Genomic DNA, 15279 nt, shown 5'->3' with positions numbered 1-15279 from the left:
TGGGCACAAGCCGGGCTGGGCCAGACACCTGCGGCCAGTGCTCGATGCCCATCCCCACCGAAGTGGGGTGGGGTCCTGGCCAAGGAAGGGACCCTCAGAGCTTCTGCACAGGAAGCAGTTCCAGTCGGCTGTGCGGCCAAGACACAGGGCCCGCCAGGAAGAGGTTGCCTGTCACCTCCAGACCCAACCCCAGCACAGCTCGAGGAGCAACCCCACTACCAACTTGGCTGTCGTTTCGGGGCCTTTCCGCGGGCATCATCACCCCCAGGCAGGTGTTAGTTCTGGAAAGACACCGAGGTCAGAGAGGCTGCGCTGCCCGAGGGCACACAGCCAGCCAGCGGCGCAGCAAGACCCGCCCATTACCTGAGTCATGTGACCCAGAGAAACAGACCTCCCTGTGCCACACTGACAGCGTCCTCCTCTGCGGGGGCCTCGGCATGATGGGCCCCGCTGAGCGGGAGCCCCGGACTCCCCAGCCACGACAGAGCAGGCCCCTCAGCCCAGGCACCCCGGGCATTCACAGAACAAAGCCTCCCAGGAGTGGCAGGCCCGGGCCCCGCCCAGCGGGCATAGCGAACGCGGCTCCACACACACCCTGCTACAGAAATCCCCACACTTTAATGCCATGGCTCTGGGAAGAGCAGCGGGGGGCCGTGGTGGGCGTCGGGCATAGCAGGCACCTCCTGCCTCCAGCCCCGGGGTTCCCAGGACCCACTGACCAGGTAAGTGAGGAGCACAAGGACCTCACCCCGCTCTGACGGATGGTTCCTGGGGCCGAGCACAACTGGCAGCCCACAGGCCTTCTGCCGGAGGGCTGGACAAACTGAGAGGGAGGCCGCGGGCAGGGGCGTCTCCGGCCCCTAGAGGCTGGGCTCCACCAGCTTCAGGCACGGCGTGGCCTGGAGCCTGCCCGGAGCAGCCAAGGGTGGCAGTGAGGAAAGTGGCTGTGGTTTCCGCCCGGGACCAGTGGGGTACACGGAAGGGAGGGGAGGCCCTGGGGCCCTGGGGCCAGGCGTGTGTGCAGGTGCGTTCAGGCAACACCTGAGACAGGGAACGGGAGGACACGTTCCGCGACAGGTCCGAGGAGGGGACCAGGTGCAGCCCTGGGAGGGCGTCCAGGGCACGAGCAAGGCCAGCGGACCGGACCTCCCCTACAGTTCGTCACCCTGGCCCCTGAGCAGGGGCCAGGCGCAGCGGGGCTGGCTTCAGTACCCCTGCGGGCTGTGACCCTTGCCCTCCAGGTCTGCATAGCGGTCTGCAGGGGCCTCCGGCGAGTCGATGGTCTGGTAGGCGCTCTGCTCCTGCGAAGGCCCGAGGAGACCTGGGGGTGTGGGAGGGGGGGTGGAGAGAAAGGAAACACGGAGGGTGAGGGTGAGGGGCGGTCCACTGAACCCAAAGCAGGGCCCGCTCCACCCCCCACCAGGCAGGCCGGCAGGACAGCGACGGCGGCCACGGCCAGGGCACCAGGCCTTCCACGTGTGTATTCCACTCAATCGTCCCCCGACCCTACAGAATGGGCAGTTTTGCTGTCCCCACTCTACAGATGAGGACACTGAGGATCAAGGAGATGACCCGACCTGCCTGACATCACACAGCTCAAAGCTGAGGACTAGGATTCACACACAGGCAGCACGAGGCCGGGGCCTGGGCTCCCCTCCGGCCCCGGCCCCGGCCCCGGCCCCGGCCCCGGCCCCGGCCCCGGCCCAGGCAGGATGGACACGGTTACTCTGTCCAGTGGTTTTCAACCTTTTTCATTCATTGCATGGCACGCATAAGCTAATTATTAAAATTCTGCAGCACAACAGAAAAAATATTTTTTTGCAGATGGGACCAAAAAAAACACAAACAGGTATGCATTTGATTCATTCACACCCAATTGCTAGTGTTGTGTTGGCTATTGTTATCTTTTAATTTGACGATCTGAGGGAAAAGGGGTCAGCGCCCCTGACTAAATGGTCAGGTATTGCATATCGTGAAAATGCCTGTGGCGCACAGGCCGAAAGTCACCGCTCTGTCCGGAAGGCCAGCGCCCGGCCGCCGCAGAGCCCAGACAGCTGGGGCTGGGGCGCAAGGCGGGTGGTAGGGGTCTCGGTGCCCCCCCTCCACACTCTTGTCTACTCTGTTCATCTGTCCTGTGACCCTGAACAAGTCCCAGGGGCTCTGGGCCTCAGTTTTCCCATCTGTCCAATGGAGGGATATTACTGGCTCCCCTCCCACCCTGCCCCGCCCCGCTGGGCAGGCCCAGGCAGTGCTGAGGTCAGCCGGGGCAGGTGCGCCCTTGGCCCCGCTGCTCCCCCAGGTGGGTCACCACGGGTCACTCTAACCCTCTTCTCAGGAGTGAAAGGCAGCAGACCTCGCCCACCCCTCCCCACTTCTGTCTGAGAGAGTGGGGGAAGGAAATGAGCACAGGTGTCGGAGGGAGCGGGACACTGGGCCCACGGGAAGGGGTGCGACTCAGGGAGGGCAGTGAAGGGCAGGGCTGAGGTGAGAGGGCCGGTCGGCCATGGCGGCACCATCTCTCCCTCAGCCACCCGGACCCCAGGAGGCAGGCGAGGGGCTGTAGGGATGTGGTCTGTGGGAGCTGAGAGGCCCTGCAGGTGACCTCACTCCTCACACTGCAGACGGCCCAGAGCTGGGACTGGGGCACCACCCCCCCCGCCCCCGCTGCATCCGAGCCTGAGCTCAGCCTGGGATGGGAAAGGTCACGGCGGGCTGGGACGGCGGGAGACCGCGGAGCTCCTGCAGCAGAGACCTGGAGCCCACCTTGTGGCCTGGCGCTCCGTGCTCGAGCCCAGCCCCTCCCTGCACCTTGTCTCCCCGGTGTGGGGGCTGTGGGTGAGGTGAGGAGACGAAGGAGACCTGGGGAGAGGGCAGGGCCAGCACCTGGCCAGCGAGAGGGGGCTGGGAGCTGGCCGGAGGGGCGCCTCACCGGTGTGCAGCGGGAGCGTGCCCCCACGCTCCCTGTACATGTGGTAGACCAGGCAGCAGGAGAACGGCTTGAGGAGCAGGCTGAGGATGGCCATGCCGGCGCCGAAGCGGGCCGTGTCAGTGATGTCGGGCCGCGGGTAGAAGATGCTTATGTGGACGATGTCCAGGAAGATGGTGACCGCCAGTCCACCCAGAAACTGCAAGACAGGACAACAGCACAGGGGCCAGGCGTGACCGCGTGTCATCCATTTATGAGCACTGTGACGCCCTATCACGTCCCTATCGTTGCCCCCACCTCCACCGTGCATAGCCCAGAAGCTGCATCCACGCCCTGTCCGTAGGGTTTGCTGGAAAGCGGCCTCAGTGAGCAGGTAGGACCTTGTGGCTAAGGTTCCCAAGGGGACGACAGGGCCAGAGCAGGGACTCGGGGGTCCCTGAGGTCCCGAGCCAGCCTGCCAGCTCCACAACAGCCCCCGCTGCCTCTCCTGTCACCACCGTTGAGGTCATGCTGAGGCACAAGATTTGGTTTTAGAACCTCCAAGATGGAAGGTGCCTCGGAGTTCGCCCACTGTTTCCACCACTGAGGAAACCCCTCCCCTGTGAGGCACCAGCCATCGCCCTCCAAGGGCTCTGTGGGTATTGCGAAGCCCCCGAGGGGGCACTCGGTGGGGCTGTGTGCACTCTGACCTCACGGAGCAGTGGAGCTTCCTCTTCGTGGGCGCCCCGGCCAAGTCCCTCCCTCCTAAGAGGGTTCTGGGGGGTGATTTAGGAGTTCGTGTTCTGCCACTCTCCAGGCGTGGCCAGTCTGGGCCACTGGGGGGACCCACCCCATGCCTTTCCGGGGAGAGGCAGGGAGAGACTCCAGGCTGTCGGGCCAGGCAAGCAGAGGCAGGCCAGGCTAGTGAACACACACGCTCGTGGGCTGCACAGGCGGGCTGCCCTGCAAGGCTTGTAGGAAGTGGAAAATGGGCACGAGGAACAGGCAGAAGAGGGGGACAGGCGAGGGGAGGCCGGAGCAGGTCCCCACGCTGCTTCCCCAGCTCACCATGCTTATGGCGTCAATGGAATCCCGCTGGGCGACGGCCCACACTCCCACGGCCAGGATGGTGAAGTTGGCCCAGGCATACGAGCCGAAGAACGTGAGGCAGCCCCTGCAGGAGGATGCACCTGAGTCAGGTTAGCAGGTGACGGCCCCACCGGTGCCCACCCCCTCCCACAGGTCACCTCCCTCGCGCTCCAGGGTCTGAGAAGAGGTCACCGTCTGCCAGGCCACTTGTTGCCCAGCTGTGAGCCCGGAACCTCAGCAAATTCTATGGCACCACCTGCTCCTGCCAGGATTTACCAGACCCGCATCCCCACTGGTCTCACTCCCACTGCTGCCCCCTCCAGGCCATTCTCAGAATGGCAACTAGTAATACTAATCCCAGCATATCAGTCCTCTGCTGAAAGTCCTCCAACGATTTTCTGTCCCACTTGAAATAAAATAGACTCTGCCCCATGGTCCAAGGGGCCCTGTGGGCGCTGCTGGTGACACAGCCCCCCTTTATGTCCCTCTACCGGGAACACCTGGCCCCTTTTTGTCATTTTAGTTTCAGCTCAAATGTTAACTCCAGGACTCCTTCCCTGACTGCCCCATTTTAAATGCTGCCTTGTCCCTTTCTGCCATGAGGCCCACTCTGTTTTACTCTTTAGGGCACGGCAACTAACCAATAGGTTTACTCATTTACTTATCAGTATCTGGTACATTCCTGAATGTTTTGCATTAACTCATTCACATGCATCTGTGTTACCAACTCTAGGAAGGAGGCATTATTATCCTTATATTTTATGAGGAAACTGAGGCACAGAGAGGTCAAGTAACCTGCCCAAGATCCCACAACTGCTAAGTGGCGGATCTGGGATTTGAACCCAGGTCATCAGGCTCCAGAGGCCATGCTCTTATTCAGCATTTCCACTGGGCCTCGACGGCCCGGCATGCAGTGAGGCCCTTTGTAAATGCAACAACGACATTCGCTAAAGTGTTCCACATGGAAAACACGTGCAAAGCAGTTGAGCGTGGCATGCAGCCGGGCTCAGCAGTCTTGGAGGGTTTTCAGGAAGCGGGTGCTGGGCTGCGGCCCAGACTCACTAACTTGGGATCTAGGGGAGTGTGACTGAGAAACCTGTACTTGACCTTGCCACCCTGGGTGAGGGCTCAAAGCTCCTAGGAGGCGGTGACGGCAAAGGCCTCTGGGAGGGAACTGCCTGCCCCTCCAGAGTTCCTGGGACGTGGGGAGCCTGCTGATGATCTGCTGGACAGAAGTGCTGTTTGGTCTTGGGAGTGGCTGGGAGATAGGTGGACACGGAGGTGGACACTGGGAGTCACTTACCAGGTCGTCAGCAGCCAGTGCACCAGGATGATCATCTGCAGCACGAAATGGGGGCGGGGGAGAGATCTGTGAGTGTGACCGCCATGGGAGTGGGGGAGCCAGAAAACACAGGAGACCCTTCCCTAGCTCCTAAGTAAGAGGGCTGTTGCACAGGCATCTGCTGTAAAACACCCGCGGTGGCACGAGAACCCGGCTGGAGGAGGAGGCACGGGCCGGGCCAGGCCAGGGGACGCTGCCACAGCAGACACCCACACTCTTCTTGCTCCCTCGGCCAGAGGCTCCTCTGGGGAGCGGGGATCTGCCCTGGAAGGGGAGGAGACCCCGATTTCAGTTCGCCAATGCAAGTGGACCAAAAGGGGTCTGAGGCCCCAAAATTCGGAAGACCAGGAAAATAATTCTGTAAGGACCAATGAGACTGATGTCAGGGAGGTCCTGAGACTGTGAAAAGGTCGCGTCTGTACATCACAGGCCAGCTCCAGAAGGAATCTGCGCGATCATCTACCTTTGTATATTTGTGAGCACTTCCTGTGTGTCAGGTGCGTTCTAGGTACGTCCTGTATAGGAACTCATTTCATCCTCACAACCCTCTGGGGTGCATTCTAGAGCTGAGAACGCTGAGGCTCAGAGGCAAGTAACTCGCTCACGGTCAAAGACCTGGACAGCGGCAGAGCCAGGACTCAAACCATCAGCCTCTCGGGGCCTGTGTGAATGTGCTCACCCCATCACAAAGATGGGGAAACGGAAGCAGGGAAGGCTTCGTCTTCCATGGGTGTCTTCTCCCAGAGGCTTAAGAGAAGCGACCAGAGGGTTCTCAGTTTCTCAAATATTTACTGGTTTAACCCGACACCCCTGATAGCCGCTTGGTGGCTGCGCTGCCCTGCCCTGCCCTGCCCTGCCCTGCGGAGACGGCGTGCACAGCAGAGGTGGCACCGTACGGCCCTCCCCGGCTGGAGACACTCGCTAATCCTACAACCACCCGAGGAACCACAGCCGCCTGAGGAACGAGGGATCCAGTGACACCCCCGTCCTGAAGGAAAGTTACAACCAAGGAAGAGAAACCTCATTCGACGACAGGGCCACCGAGATGAAAATGGTGAGCAGGGGGTTAAGTAGGGGCAGAGAGGAGAGAACATTTTGAACGGAAGGGACCTCAGCTGCTCTGTGGGCATTCTGGAAACTGAACAGCAGCCTGTGTGACTGCAGCAGAAGATAAGAGGAGAGTGGGGGAGGGGCAGGAATCGGGGTGTGGGCAGGGCTGGGCCTGCGTGGGGGAAGAACCTGATCTTTATCTGAAGAGCAGACCGCTGTCCCCTCTAACAGGCGGGAGGGGACCTGCCATGCCATGTGGCCGGCCACAGCGGTCCCGGTGTCCGGCTTTTAGACTCAGACGCGGAGAGAGGAGGCACGGGGGTGGCAGCTCGCACCCCATCGTCCCCCTGAAAATCAGAACCAGGCCTCATCCGCCAGGGCTCTGGCTGCTCCGTCCAGGCTGTGTGCAGCGCAGCTGTTTCCCACGTGGCCCTGCAGAGCCCGGCCCTACTGCGGCGAGGCCAACGGCTGGGACCTGGGACGCAGGAGAGCAGCGGATCTGCAGGGGGACTCCCGGGGGGAGGTCACTTACTATTACCCGTGAGATAAAGACATTTCCGAGAGACAGAGCGAGAACCTGGCTAAGGTCTGAAACAACACCATCCCTTTGGGGAAGAAAAGGGAATAACCTGGAAACAGGGCAGATCCTCCAAAGGCATCCAGTCCCCCCGTGAACATTGCTTTTGTTTTATACATATTTATGAGAGGTAGCACTACCCTATCACCTCTCTTAAGCCCTTGGGAAAAGAAGCCCACTGAAGACTAGCCTCCTCTTCCTCAGTTTCCCCGTCTTTGGAAGGCGGGGCACACACCCCCAGGCCCACATCCAGGTGAGCTCCAACAAGAAATTTGGCCAAACCGGCCCCGCCCTTCCCCCAGCTCAGGAGAACGGTGACTCATCTCAGCACAAAACAACGTCTGTGGGCTCTGGGGAAGGCTTCCGGTCACCGGTCACCGGTCACCGAGGGGACACCTGGGATTCTCGGGCACCACCCCAGAGAATGCGGGAGGGAGGGGAGGGGATCTGAGAATGTGTCCAGGGAAGGAGGAAAGACAGACCTGAGCTCCTGGACTCCCTGAACAGTGCTCGCCCAGGGGGGCTGCCCAGCTCTTTCCCGGATGGCGTCTGCACTGTGTCGGCAGCCGTGAGGGGAGAGGGTCAAATGGCCAAGGAGGCGGGGGTTGTGGGATGCTGGATTAGGCACAGGAGCCCCGGGTTCCGGTCCAAGGACCAGGTCCCTTTGCGTCTGAGCCCCAGGTGCCTTCCTTCCCTGTGAAATGGAGGCAATGCCTGTCGCCCATGCATCCCACGGGGGTGCCTCCACCGCAGGCAGGCAGGCGGGCATCTGGATGGTCCCTGTATGTATCCACTTGACAAGCACACACGCCTGTGTGCGACAGGCGTCCTGTACCAGCATCAGCAAGAACAACTCCTGCTCCCGATGAGGATCCGCCCGCCATGTGTCTGCACTGCCCTGAACACCGAACCCTCGCCACTCACGCAACTCCGTGGAGGAGAGCATTAATCCCGCTGAACTTGTGAGGAAACGGAGGCTGTGGGAGATCAGGCAAACTGGCCCAGACCGGAACACTCATAAATAATAGAGCGCAGATGCCAATCTCAGAGTTGGCCTATCCAGGCCGGGTCTTCCAGCCAACAAACACGTAATGCTGCACCACCTCCAGGACCACGGGATCCTCCTCTTATCGCCCCAGAAGACAGGGGCTATCTTTATCCTCTTTTCACAGTGAGGCAACTGATACTCAGAGAGCTAAGAAACCTGCTCAAGGTCACACGGCTAACAAGTAGCCAAGTCTGGCCTTGACTGCCGGCCTGGGCCCACGGCCTGTGCAACTGTCAGGACCTGGGGAAGCAAGGGAAGGGCGGATGGACATGGGGTTGGACCCGAGGAAGGGAAGGCTGAGGGGAAACTAAGCAGGCATGTGGACGGGGACGTAGGCCCTCTGTGTGCCACCAGAGGGCCCGTGGGGGGCTGGGGTGGGGGCGGAGAACCTCCGATCAACACACGTCGATGGGTGGGCTATATCCCTGCCAGCCCCTGGTCCAAACACGACCCGTTCCGTGAGGCAGCACGATCCCCGAGGGCGGCTGAGGCTAAGGGCCACCAGTCACGGCTGCCTTAGTGGGGAGACAGAACCAGCCAAATAGGTGGGTCGGATCCTGGACTCAAGACCAGGAAGCTGTGTGACCTTGGGCAAGTCACCTGACCTCTCAGAGCTGCTGTGTGCTCCCGTTTCTCAGGGCTGTTGAGTGGATCTAGTGGTATGGAAGCGGGGCAGCGGGGGGGGGGGGGCAGCGTTGAAGAGGGGTCTGAGACACTCAGCGAAGTGCCTACCAGGTAGTCGGCCCTTCCTACCCAGCTGTCCTGAGCTCTTAACTCAGACTGCACCCCCCCCCACCCCTCCCCAGGGCCTCTTCCAGCAAGGCCTCCTGGACCCAAGTCTAGTCGTTTCTAAGCTTGTCTCAACGTCACTCCTCCCACCCAGGACTTGCCTCAGGACAGGGCTCCGTGAGAGACCACCCTTCGAGCAAAGGGCCCGGGGCAGCGGTTTCTTCTCATCTGGCCCCACTGCCCACCTGGCCGGGCAAAAGCAGGCCTGCGGCCAATGCCCAAGGAAGGTGAGAAACCGGGAGTGCGGAGGTGCGGGGGCTCGGGGCGCACTTCCCCGGCTCCCGCGGGGCCTGACCTCACAACATCCCACTCAGTGCCTGCGAACAAGGAATCCGCCGCTGCCCTCCACAGGGTGGCCAGGTTCAACAACGAAAACACAGAACACCTAGGTACCTTTTAACTTCAGATCCTGAATTTTTTGTTAGTATGTCCCAAATATTGCCTGGAATAGACTTATGCTAAAAAAAGAAATCACTCATTGTTGACCTGAAACTCAAATTCCGCTGGAGGTCCATCGTGTCCTGTCCATCTGTCCATCACCTCCTGTGTGTCACCCGGCAACCCCAGCCCCTCAGAGACTCCCAGCACTGAGTGGCCTCTGACTAGTGGCAGCAAAGACCCTTAGAGACAAGGGGTCTTATTTCCCAAGTCAAGGGTAGGATCAGCCTTTTCATTCGGGGCCCCCAAAGCCAGCGCAGCTCACATGTGCGGTGGCACCTGGCTGGCAGGCCTGGACAGACTGAGTCCTCCTGATGGACATAAACGGCCGAGGCCGACGCCGGCCCTCCCTACCTGGCGGTGGCCAGGAAAGGTCACAGCTTTGAAGTCTGACCGGGCGGGTTCGGGTCCCGGCTCTGCCACTGAATCCCTACGGGCCCTCGGCAAGTTGTTCACCCGATCTGGGCTGCAGTTTGCTCGTCCGTAAAAAGATGACGGTATCGGCTTTCTCGGAAGGCTGCTGTGATTAAATAGCTAACCTGGCATACCACAGATGCCCCTTCAACTCCGGCCCCTCTGTCCGTCACCTCGTTTTCTCTTAGCATTATTTTGGGCAAATCCCCAATCCGAGAAAAGGCAGCTGGCGTTAACCTCACACTGCCTGAAACAGCATGCGTACCGATGCCTACAAACCTCAGCTGCCCTCGTGTACTTTCCTCCCAGCTAACACCTCCCAGCGGTGTGCCCAGGGGAGTGTGCTTACAAGATCGGCCAGTGTGAAGTCAGAGCACAGAACACGTCTCGTGACCCAAACATGGATGCTGTGTTGTTTGTAGTCATTTATCCCTTGGGCTCCTTTGGTGCCAGACACCGCTGGCTGCTAAATGCTTTGTCACTTGTGAGTCTTCCCGGACACAGGTCTCAAAGGAGTCTGCACCAGTACCCAACATGACAGGTTTGGTCCAAGGTTCACAGCCTCCCGATCAAAAGCTACAGGCTCTGCCCCCCACCACACGGAGCACAGCAGGCTGGCGGCGGGGGAGCCGGCTGGGGGCGGAGGGCAGGCAGAAAAAGCTCAGTCAAGGGCACCCTGCAGAGCTGGGGACGAGGCTCAGGAAATGAAGACACCCCAGGAAGCCCGGCAGTTTTCGTAAGTGCGCAAAGTTGGGGTTTTCTGCTTTCAAGCAATTTCTACCCGAGTTCATGTTCCTTAGGAAATAACTACGCTGGGCTTATAGATTTTGGAAAAACTGCTTGTCTGGGAAATCTAATTTTCGTAACCTGGCTTAGCAAGCAAAGCAGGGTACCAGGCGGTGCTGGGGGGACAGGTGAAAGGTCTAGCCCCACCCCCATCTCTGTAGGTGAGGGGAGGTGTCCCGCCTCCAAGTCCCGTCCCGGGCTCTCCGTGGGCCCCTCCCCCGCGCCTTCCTCTTTCTCCAGGGGAATTCTGGGCGTGTAGGGCAGAACGCTCCCAGCTGGAGGGGGCTGGCTCCGGGAACGGCGGCCCTTTCCCTCCCCCTTCCGCCTCCAGTCCCGTCTCGGTCTTCCCTGAAGACCTTTCCCTGAACCCCGCTCCCTGTCCTGGTCTGTCTGCCCACCTCCTTCTCACCTGAGGCTGCACATTCCCTTCCTCCCTACCTCTCCTCTCTCGCCCCCGGTTGGCCCTCTCACTTCTAATACCCCATTGAAAAAAGCGAACGCCCCCCGCCCACTCGGGAGACCCGCTCCGCGCGCGCCCGCCTGCGGCGTGGCCACCCCCGCCCCGCCACGCCCGTCGCCACCTTCAGGTTCACGACGGGCAGCTCCATCCCGACCTAGGACGAAGGCACCGGCGCGACAGCCGCGGCGGCTCCCGGCCTGCAAACTCCGAATGAAAACTTGCCAGCCCCACCCCGCCCGCCCGCAGCTCCGGGTCCAACCCCAGCTCAACCCCCGGCCACGTGAGTCGGGTCACGGGATCGCTGCCGAGTTGCTAGGAGACGGCGTCGGGCTGCCCGCGCTTGCTCTGAGCTCCCAGCTCCTGCCACTCACTGCTCAGGCAGCTGCCCGGGGCGCCTGGAGACCGGCAGGACTCCTGTCGCAAAGGGCGCACTATCTTGCCTGGTTAATATTCCAACAGGTGGACTGATGGGACCACCTGCTGCCGGGAGAACCCGGGGGGGATGTCCAGGTGCAAACTGCGGATGTGGCAACAACTGGTGTCTCATTTCTTAGGGCATCCTCTCTCCTCCCTACTTCCCCGTGTTAAGGAGGAGACCTTTACAGGACCTGCCTCATAGGATCCTTGCGAGGATAAATGGCCGAATTCATGTTGTCGAAGAAAAATTATTTTGACACTTGTTAAAATGGCCAGGAAGGCTTTATTCCAGACTCTTGCTACAGGGATATTGCAAGAGGGGAGGGAAAACAAGCTTAATTGTGAACACAGCAAGGACAAGTGCGGTTCCTAGCGAAGCAGCAGAGTGAGGGGTCAGTGGATGGAAAGTTCCTGAGAGGAGACGTCAAGGGTGGGTAGGATTCTGCTGACCTGACCTGACCCGATTCCTGCTAAAAGGCAGGCCGGGGACTCAGACATCATAAGTGTGTGTGTGTTTGGGGGGGGGGTGCTTGATCAGACACCAAGGGGGATCCGATATCAAGGTCAGGGTTCCCGCTCAAACTGGGCTATGTGGGCCCAGCGAGAGCAGGATGGACACAGAGGCCAGGCTGAGCCACACTGGCCTCAAGGAGAGGGCTCCAAGGAGCCAAACTCAAGTTTGGTCAAGGACAGAGTTTCTGTCGAGGCCAAGCCCCTGGCACTCGGCGAATGGACAGTACACACACAATCGCGTTACGATCCGCACGCAAGGGGGCCAGTGGTTGGTGCCCACCTGAGTTAAGACGCTAAAAGCTTGAGAAAACCTGGCGGGAAGGCCACCAGAAAACCTGTTAGATGCGTCTGCCTCCGGAAGGAAGAAGACTGGGGGAGACAGGTCCTGTCAACATCCTGTTTGTCCCTTAACCGAGAATAGAAGAAGTTGAGGAAAGAAAAGTCTCTCTCACCAGGCATCTCAAAGACTGCTGACCCCCCCAAACGGGAACACCAGTTCCTGCGACCTCCATCCTCCTCCCCACCCCCTCCTTCACCCATGACCCGAGAAAACCTCTGCATGCAGAACACCAGCTTTCCTTTGGAGTCCCCTGGGGTGGGAGTCCCCCGAGGTGGGAGTCCCCTGGGGTAACCGTCCCCCGGGCCCATCTGAGAACTTGCTCTTGTTTCCAGGAAGGGGGGATCTCTGTGGGAACCTGCGAAACTTCCTGGGTCGTCCTGAGATCGTAACAAGACACAAGCTCTCTTCAGATACAAAGAGGGGGTTTTCCCGGAAGGGCATGGGGACTTCTGCAGGGCCTGCGGGCCGAATCTCATGCCCCACGTGGAGATCTAGTCCTGCCCGGGGCAGAGCAGTGCAGCCCCTGCCCTTATAGCCAAGGATGGTGAGCTGAAGAGAGCGGCCACATGGCTACACCAAGCTGGACTTTTCGGGATTTAGAGCACAGGGGAGCAGGTGTAGACGGGACAAGAGTGTGAGTCAACAGGTGGCTTTGTCCACTTACTGTCCGGACTTGGACAAACTGCTTTGCCTCCCTGTGCTTCAGTTTTCTCGTCTGTACAATGAGGGTGATAACAGTATCCTCCCCCAAGTTAGGATTTCCCACACATGAAAAACACGGTGAACGGTGCTTGGCAGACGAAATCAGGATCGGCTAGATTTTCTTACCATCGACGGTTAGTTAATTATTGTGAATTACTGTTGTCGGCAGAGTACCTAGAAAAGAGTGAGTCCTCAATAAGTGGTGGGTATGATAACACTGTTATTAGATTGTTATTGATCAGTTTCCTTCTAAGAAATATCCCCCAGGTACTCTAAATCCTAGAGGCATTTTGCCTGAGCCTGTAGGTCTGTAACAAGACCGTGGTCACCTTGTCAGGAGAAAATGCAAAACGAGCAACTCCGGGATGAGAGCTGACATTCGTTAAGTGCTCATTTTGTGGCAGGCGGTGTGAGAGGCGCTCAGGGGAACCGCTGACTACCGCCCCGAGCTGCAGGTATCAGTCTTAACCAGAGTAAAACCAGTAAGGGGGCCGAGGTTAGGAGGAGTCAGGAGGCGCGCCCAAAGTCACATCGCTGACTATACAAAACTGGGCTGGGACCCCAGGAGGTCCGGCTCCAGGGTCCTGACATTCAGCCGCTCAGCTCCGCTGCCCACATTCAAGGGCAATGCTGCCCAGGCTGAGACGGAGAAGACAGATCGGAGCCGGATGAAAGACAAGGCCGGTCTGTGTGATATCTCTGCAGCTCACACTGTGACACTGCATTCATCCTGACCAGCTGGGGTTGGGGGGGACAGACCCAGCTGGCCGGGGTGGGGAGGGAGCCCAGGGGGACAAAGGAAAGTGAAACTCTTCTCAACAATCACCAGTCCCTGCTACGACCCAGTCACGACTAAGGAAGGACAAGTGGACCCCCCAAAAAGCACACCCCACAAGATTGTTTGCGGGGAGGTCCTACATTTAGCGAGTACACTTTTGGAAGTCGAGTTTAAGTTTTTCATGTCCCTCATCAGTCCCGTCTGTCTCAGCCACGTTTTATCTCAGTACCTTCAACAAAGAAACTGACCTGCAGAATAGGTTCATTCATTTCTTCAGACAACAGCTACTGAACACCTACTTGGGTGAATATCTAACTGAGGAGGAACTTGATCCCACGATGGGGTTATATGGAGCCTTTTAAGAAACTGTCCCCCTGGCTGGCATAGCTCAGTGGATTGAGCACGGGCTGCGAATCAAAGTGCTGCAGGTTCGATTCCCAGCCAGGGCACATGCCTGGGTTGCAGGCCATGACCCCCAGCAACCACACATTCATGTTTCTCTCTCTCTCTTTCTCTCTCCCTTCCCTCTCTAAAAAGAAATAAATAAGTCTTAAAAAAAAAAGAAAGAAACTGTCCGATGATTGTCCAGGTTGTTTGTACCATCCTATTTTATTTTCTTTGTAGCACTTACCAATATCTGAAGGTATTGCCCTATCGATTCACTTGTTTCCTTGTTCATTGTCTGACCACTGCCCCCCCCACCAAGGAGTCTGCAACTCCTAAGAGGGTCTTGCCACCTTGACACTTGCCTGGCACATAGTAGGTGTTCAGGGGATGGACGGACACCCACCCATGGGACACATCTGTGTGTGCCACCTCCTCTCTCACAGGCGCCTGGAAGACCTGTCACCCAGCTCCCCGTTTGTCCTCAGGGTGCTGCTGGCAGTCCAGGCTCTGGCCTGGAAGTCACTTGGTCAGTGCCGCCGGTTATGAAAGTGGCTGATGAAGCAACCACAGCCATTTCCTTCCGACAGCTGCTTGTGTCCTTTAAAGGTATTTTTTTTTTGGTCCCTGCTTGCCGCCGCCGCCCCCCCCCAGCAGAGTGATCTTGGGCAAGTTACTTAGCCTCAGGGTGATTTGGGGAAATCACGTGAGATAATTACACAGCCTGCCTGGCGCAGCTCTTGGCCCTTTGTAAATGCCCAGTGAGTCAGCAGCTGCCCTGCTGCGATGGCAAAATGCAGCACCTGTCAGCGTCTCTTGGCACCTCCTTGGCCCACCATAAACACCAGGATGGAAGCAGCAAAAAAAGTCCCCTTCGATGCAGAGAAGACTCCACCCATTCGTGGAGAGCTGCCCAGCCCCGACCCCCGCCAACCCACTTTGCATCTAGAAAATGGGGACAGTAATGGTCAACCTCGGGGCTGTGTCAGGCACAAAGGAGGCATTGAATATGAAAGGCTGTGACATGATTTCCAGCTGTCCTCCGGTCCTCAAAGTTCTGGACATCCAACAGTTCTGACATGGGCTGGCCACCTCCTTTTGCCCCAGCAGGTAAAGCAAACTGGAACAGAGAGAATAAGCAAGACGCCGTCTGCAAAGCACATGCTCCTGTGAGAAAGCAGGGCCCTCCACATCCGAGAAGGGTCTGGAGGGCAGAGTGTGGCTCTCGGTGGCCCAGGCAGCGTCAC

The 15279-nt window shown here is 58.9% G+C and overlaps 2 protein-coding genes across 2 annotated transcripts; one reads left to right on the top strand and one right to left on the bottom strand.

The window, feature by feature from the left end:
* LOC123831902 lies at positions 1 to 1673 on the top strand. The gene is made up of 2 exons (XM_045859224.1): positions 1 to 722; positions 1424 to 1673. The coding sequence occupies exons 1-2, from the start codon at positions 45 to 47 to the stop codon at positions 1583 to 1585; spliced, it is 840 nt and encodes a 279-aa protein (XP_045715180.1). The 5' UTR covers positions 1 to 44; the 3' UTR covers positions 1586 to 1673.
* Positions 600 to 11132, bottom strand: LOC123831903 (angiotensin II receptor associated protein). Its single transcript, XM_045859225.1, has 5 exons — positions 11020 to 11132; positions 5298 to 5332; positions 3974 to 4079; positions 2930 to 3125; positions 600 to 1321 (listed from the first exon to the last, which is right to left on the bottom strand). The coding sequence occupies exons 1-5, from the start codon at positions 11044 to 11046 to the stop codon at positions 1206 to 1208; spliced, it is 480 nt and encodes a 159-aa protein (XP_045715181.1). The 5' UTR covers positions 11047 to 11132; the 3' UTR covers positions 600 to 1205.
* Between the last annotated feature and the right edge of the window lie 4147 nt (positions 11133 to 15279).

Source organism: Phyllostomus hastatus, unplaced genomic scaffold (genome assembly GCF_019186645.2).
Source record: "Phyllostomus hastatus isolate PE091 unplaced genomic scaffold, TTU_PhHast_1.1 phas_scaffold_182, whole genome shotgun sequence".
NCBI lineage: Eukaryota > Metazoa > Chordata > Mammalia > Chiroptera > Phyllostomidae > Phyllostomus > Phyllostomus hastatus.
Note: the sequence above shows the minus strand (reverse complement) of the source record. Positions and strands in the feature narration are given on the sequence as shown.

What these genes read in the sequence shown, in the direction of transcription:
- LOC123831902 (XM_045859224.1), top strand. Translation starts at nt 45, where the DNA reads ATGCCCATCCCCACCGAAGTGGGGTGGGGTCCTGGCCAAGGAAGGGAC. An exon ending in TCCCAGGACCCACTGACCAG is followed by an intron (nt 723 to 1,423) that starts GTAAGTGAGGAG and finishes ACCCCCCACCAG; the next exon opens with GCAGGCCGGCAGGACAGCGA.
- LOC123831903 (XM_045859225.1), bottom strand. Translation starts at nt 11,046, where the DNA reads ATGGAGCTGCCCGTCGTGAACCTGAAG. An exon ending in CACTGGCTGCTGACGACCTG is followed by an intron (nt 4,080 to 5,297) that starts GTAAGTGACTCC and finishes ATCCTCCTGCAG; the next exon opens with GGGCTGCCTCACGTTCTTCG. An exon ending in CCATTGACGCCATAAGCATG is followed by an intron (nt 3,126 to 3,973) that starts GTGAGCTGGGGA and finishes CCTGTCTTGCAG; the next exon opens with TTTCTGGGTGGACTGGCGGT.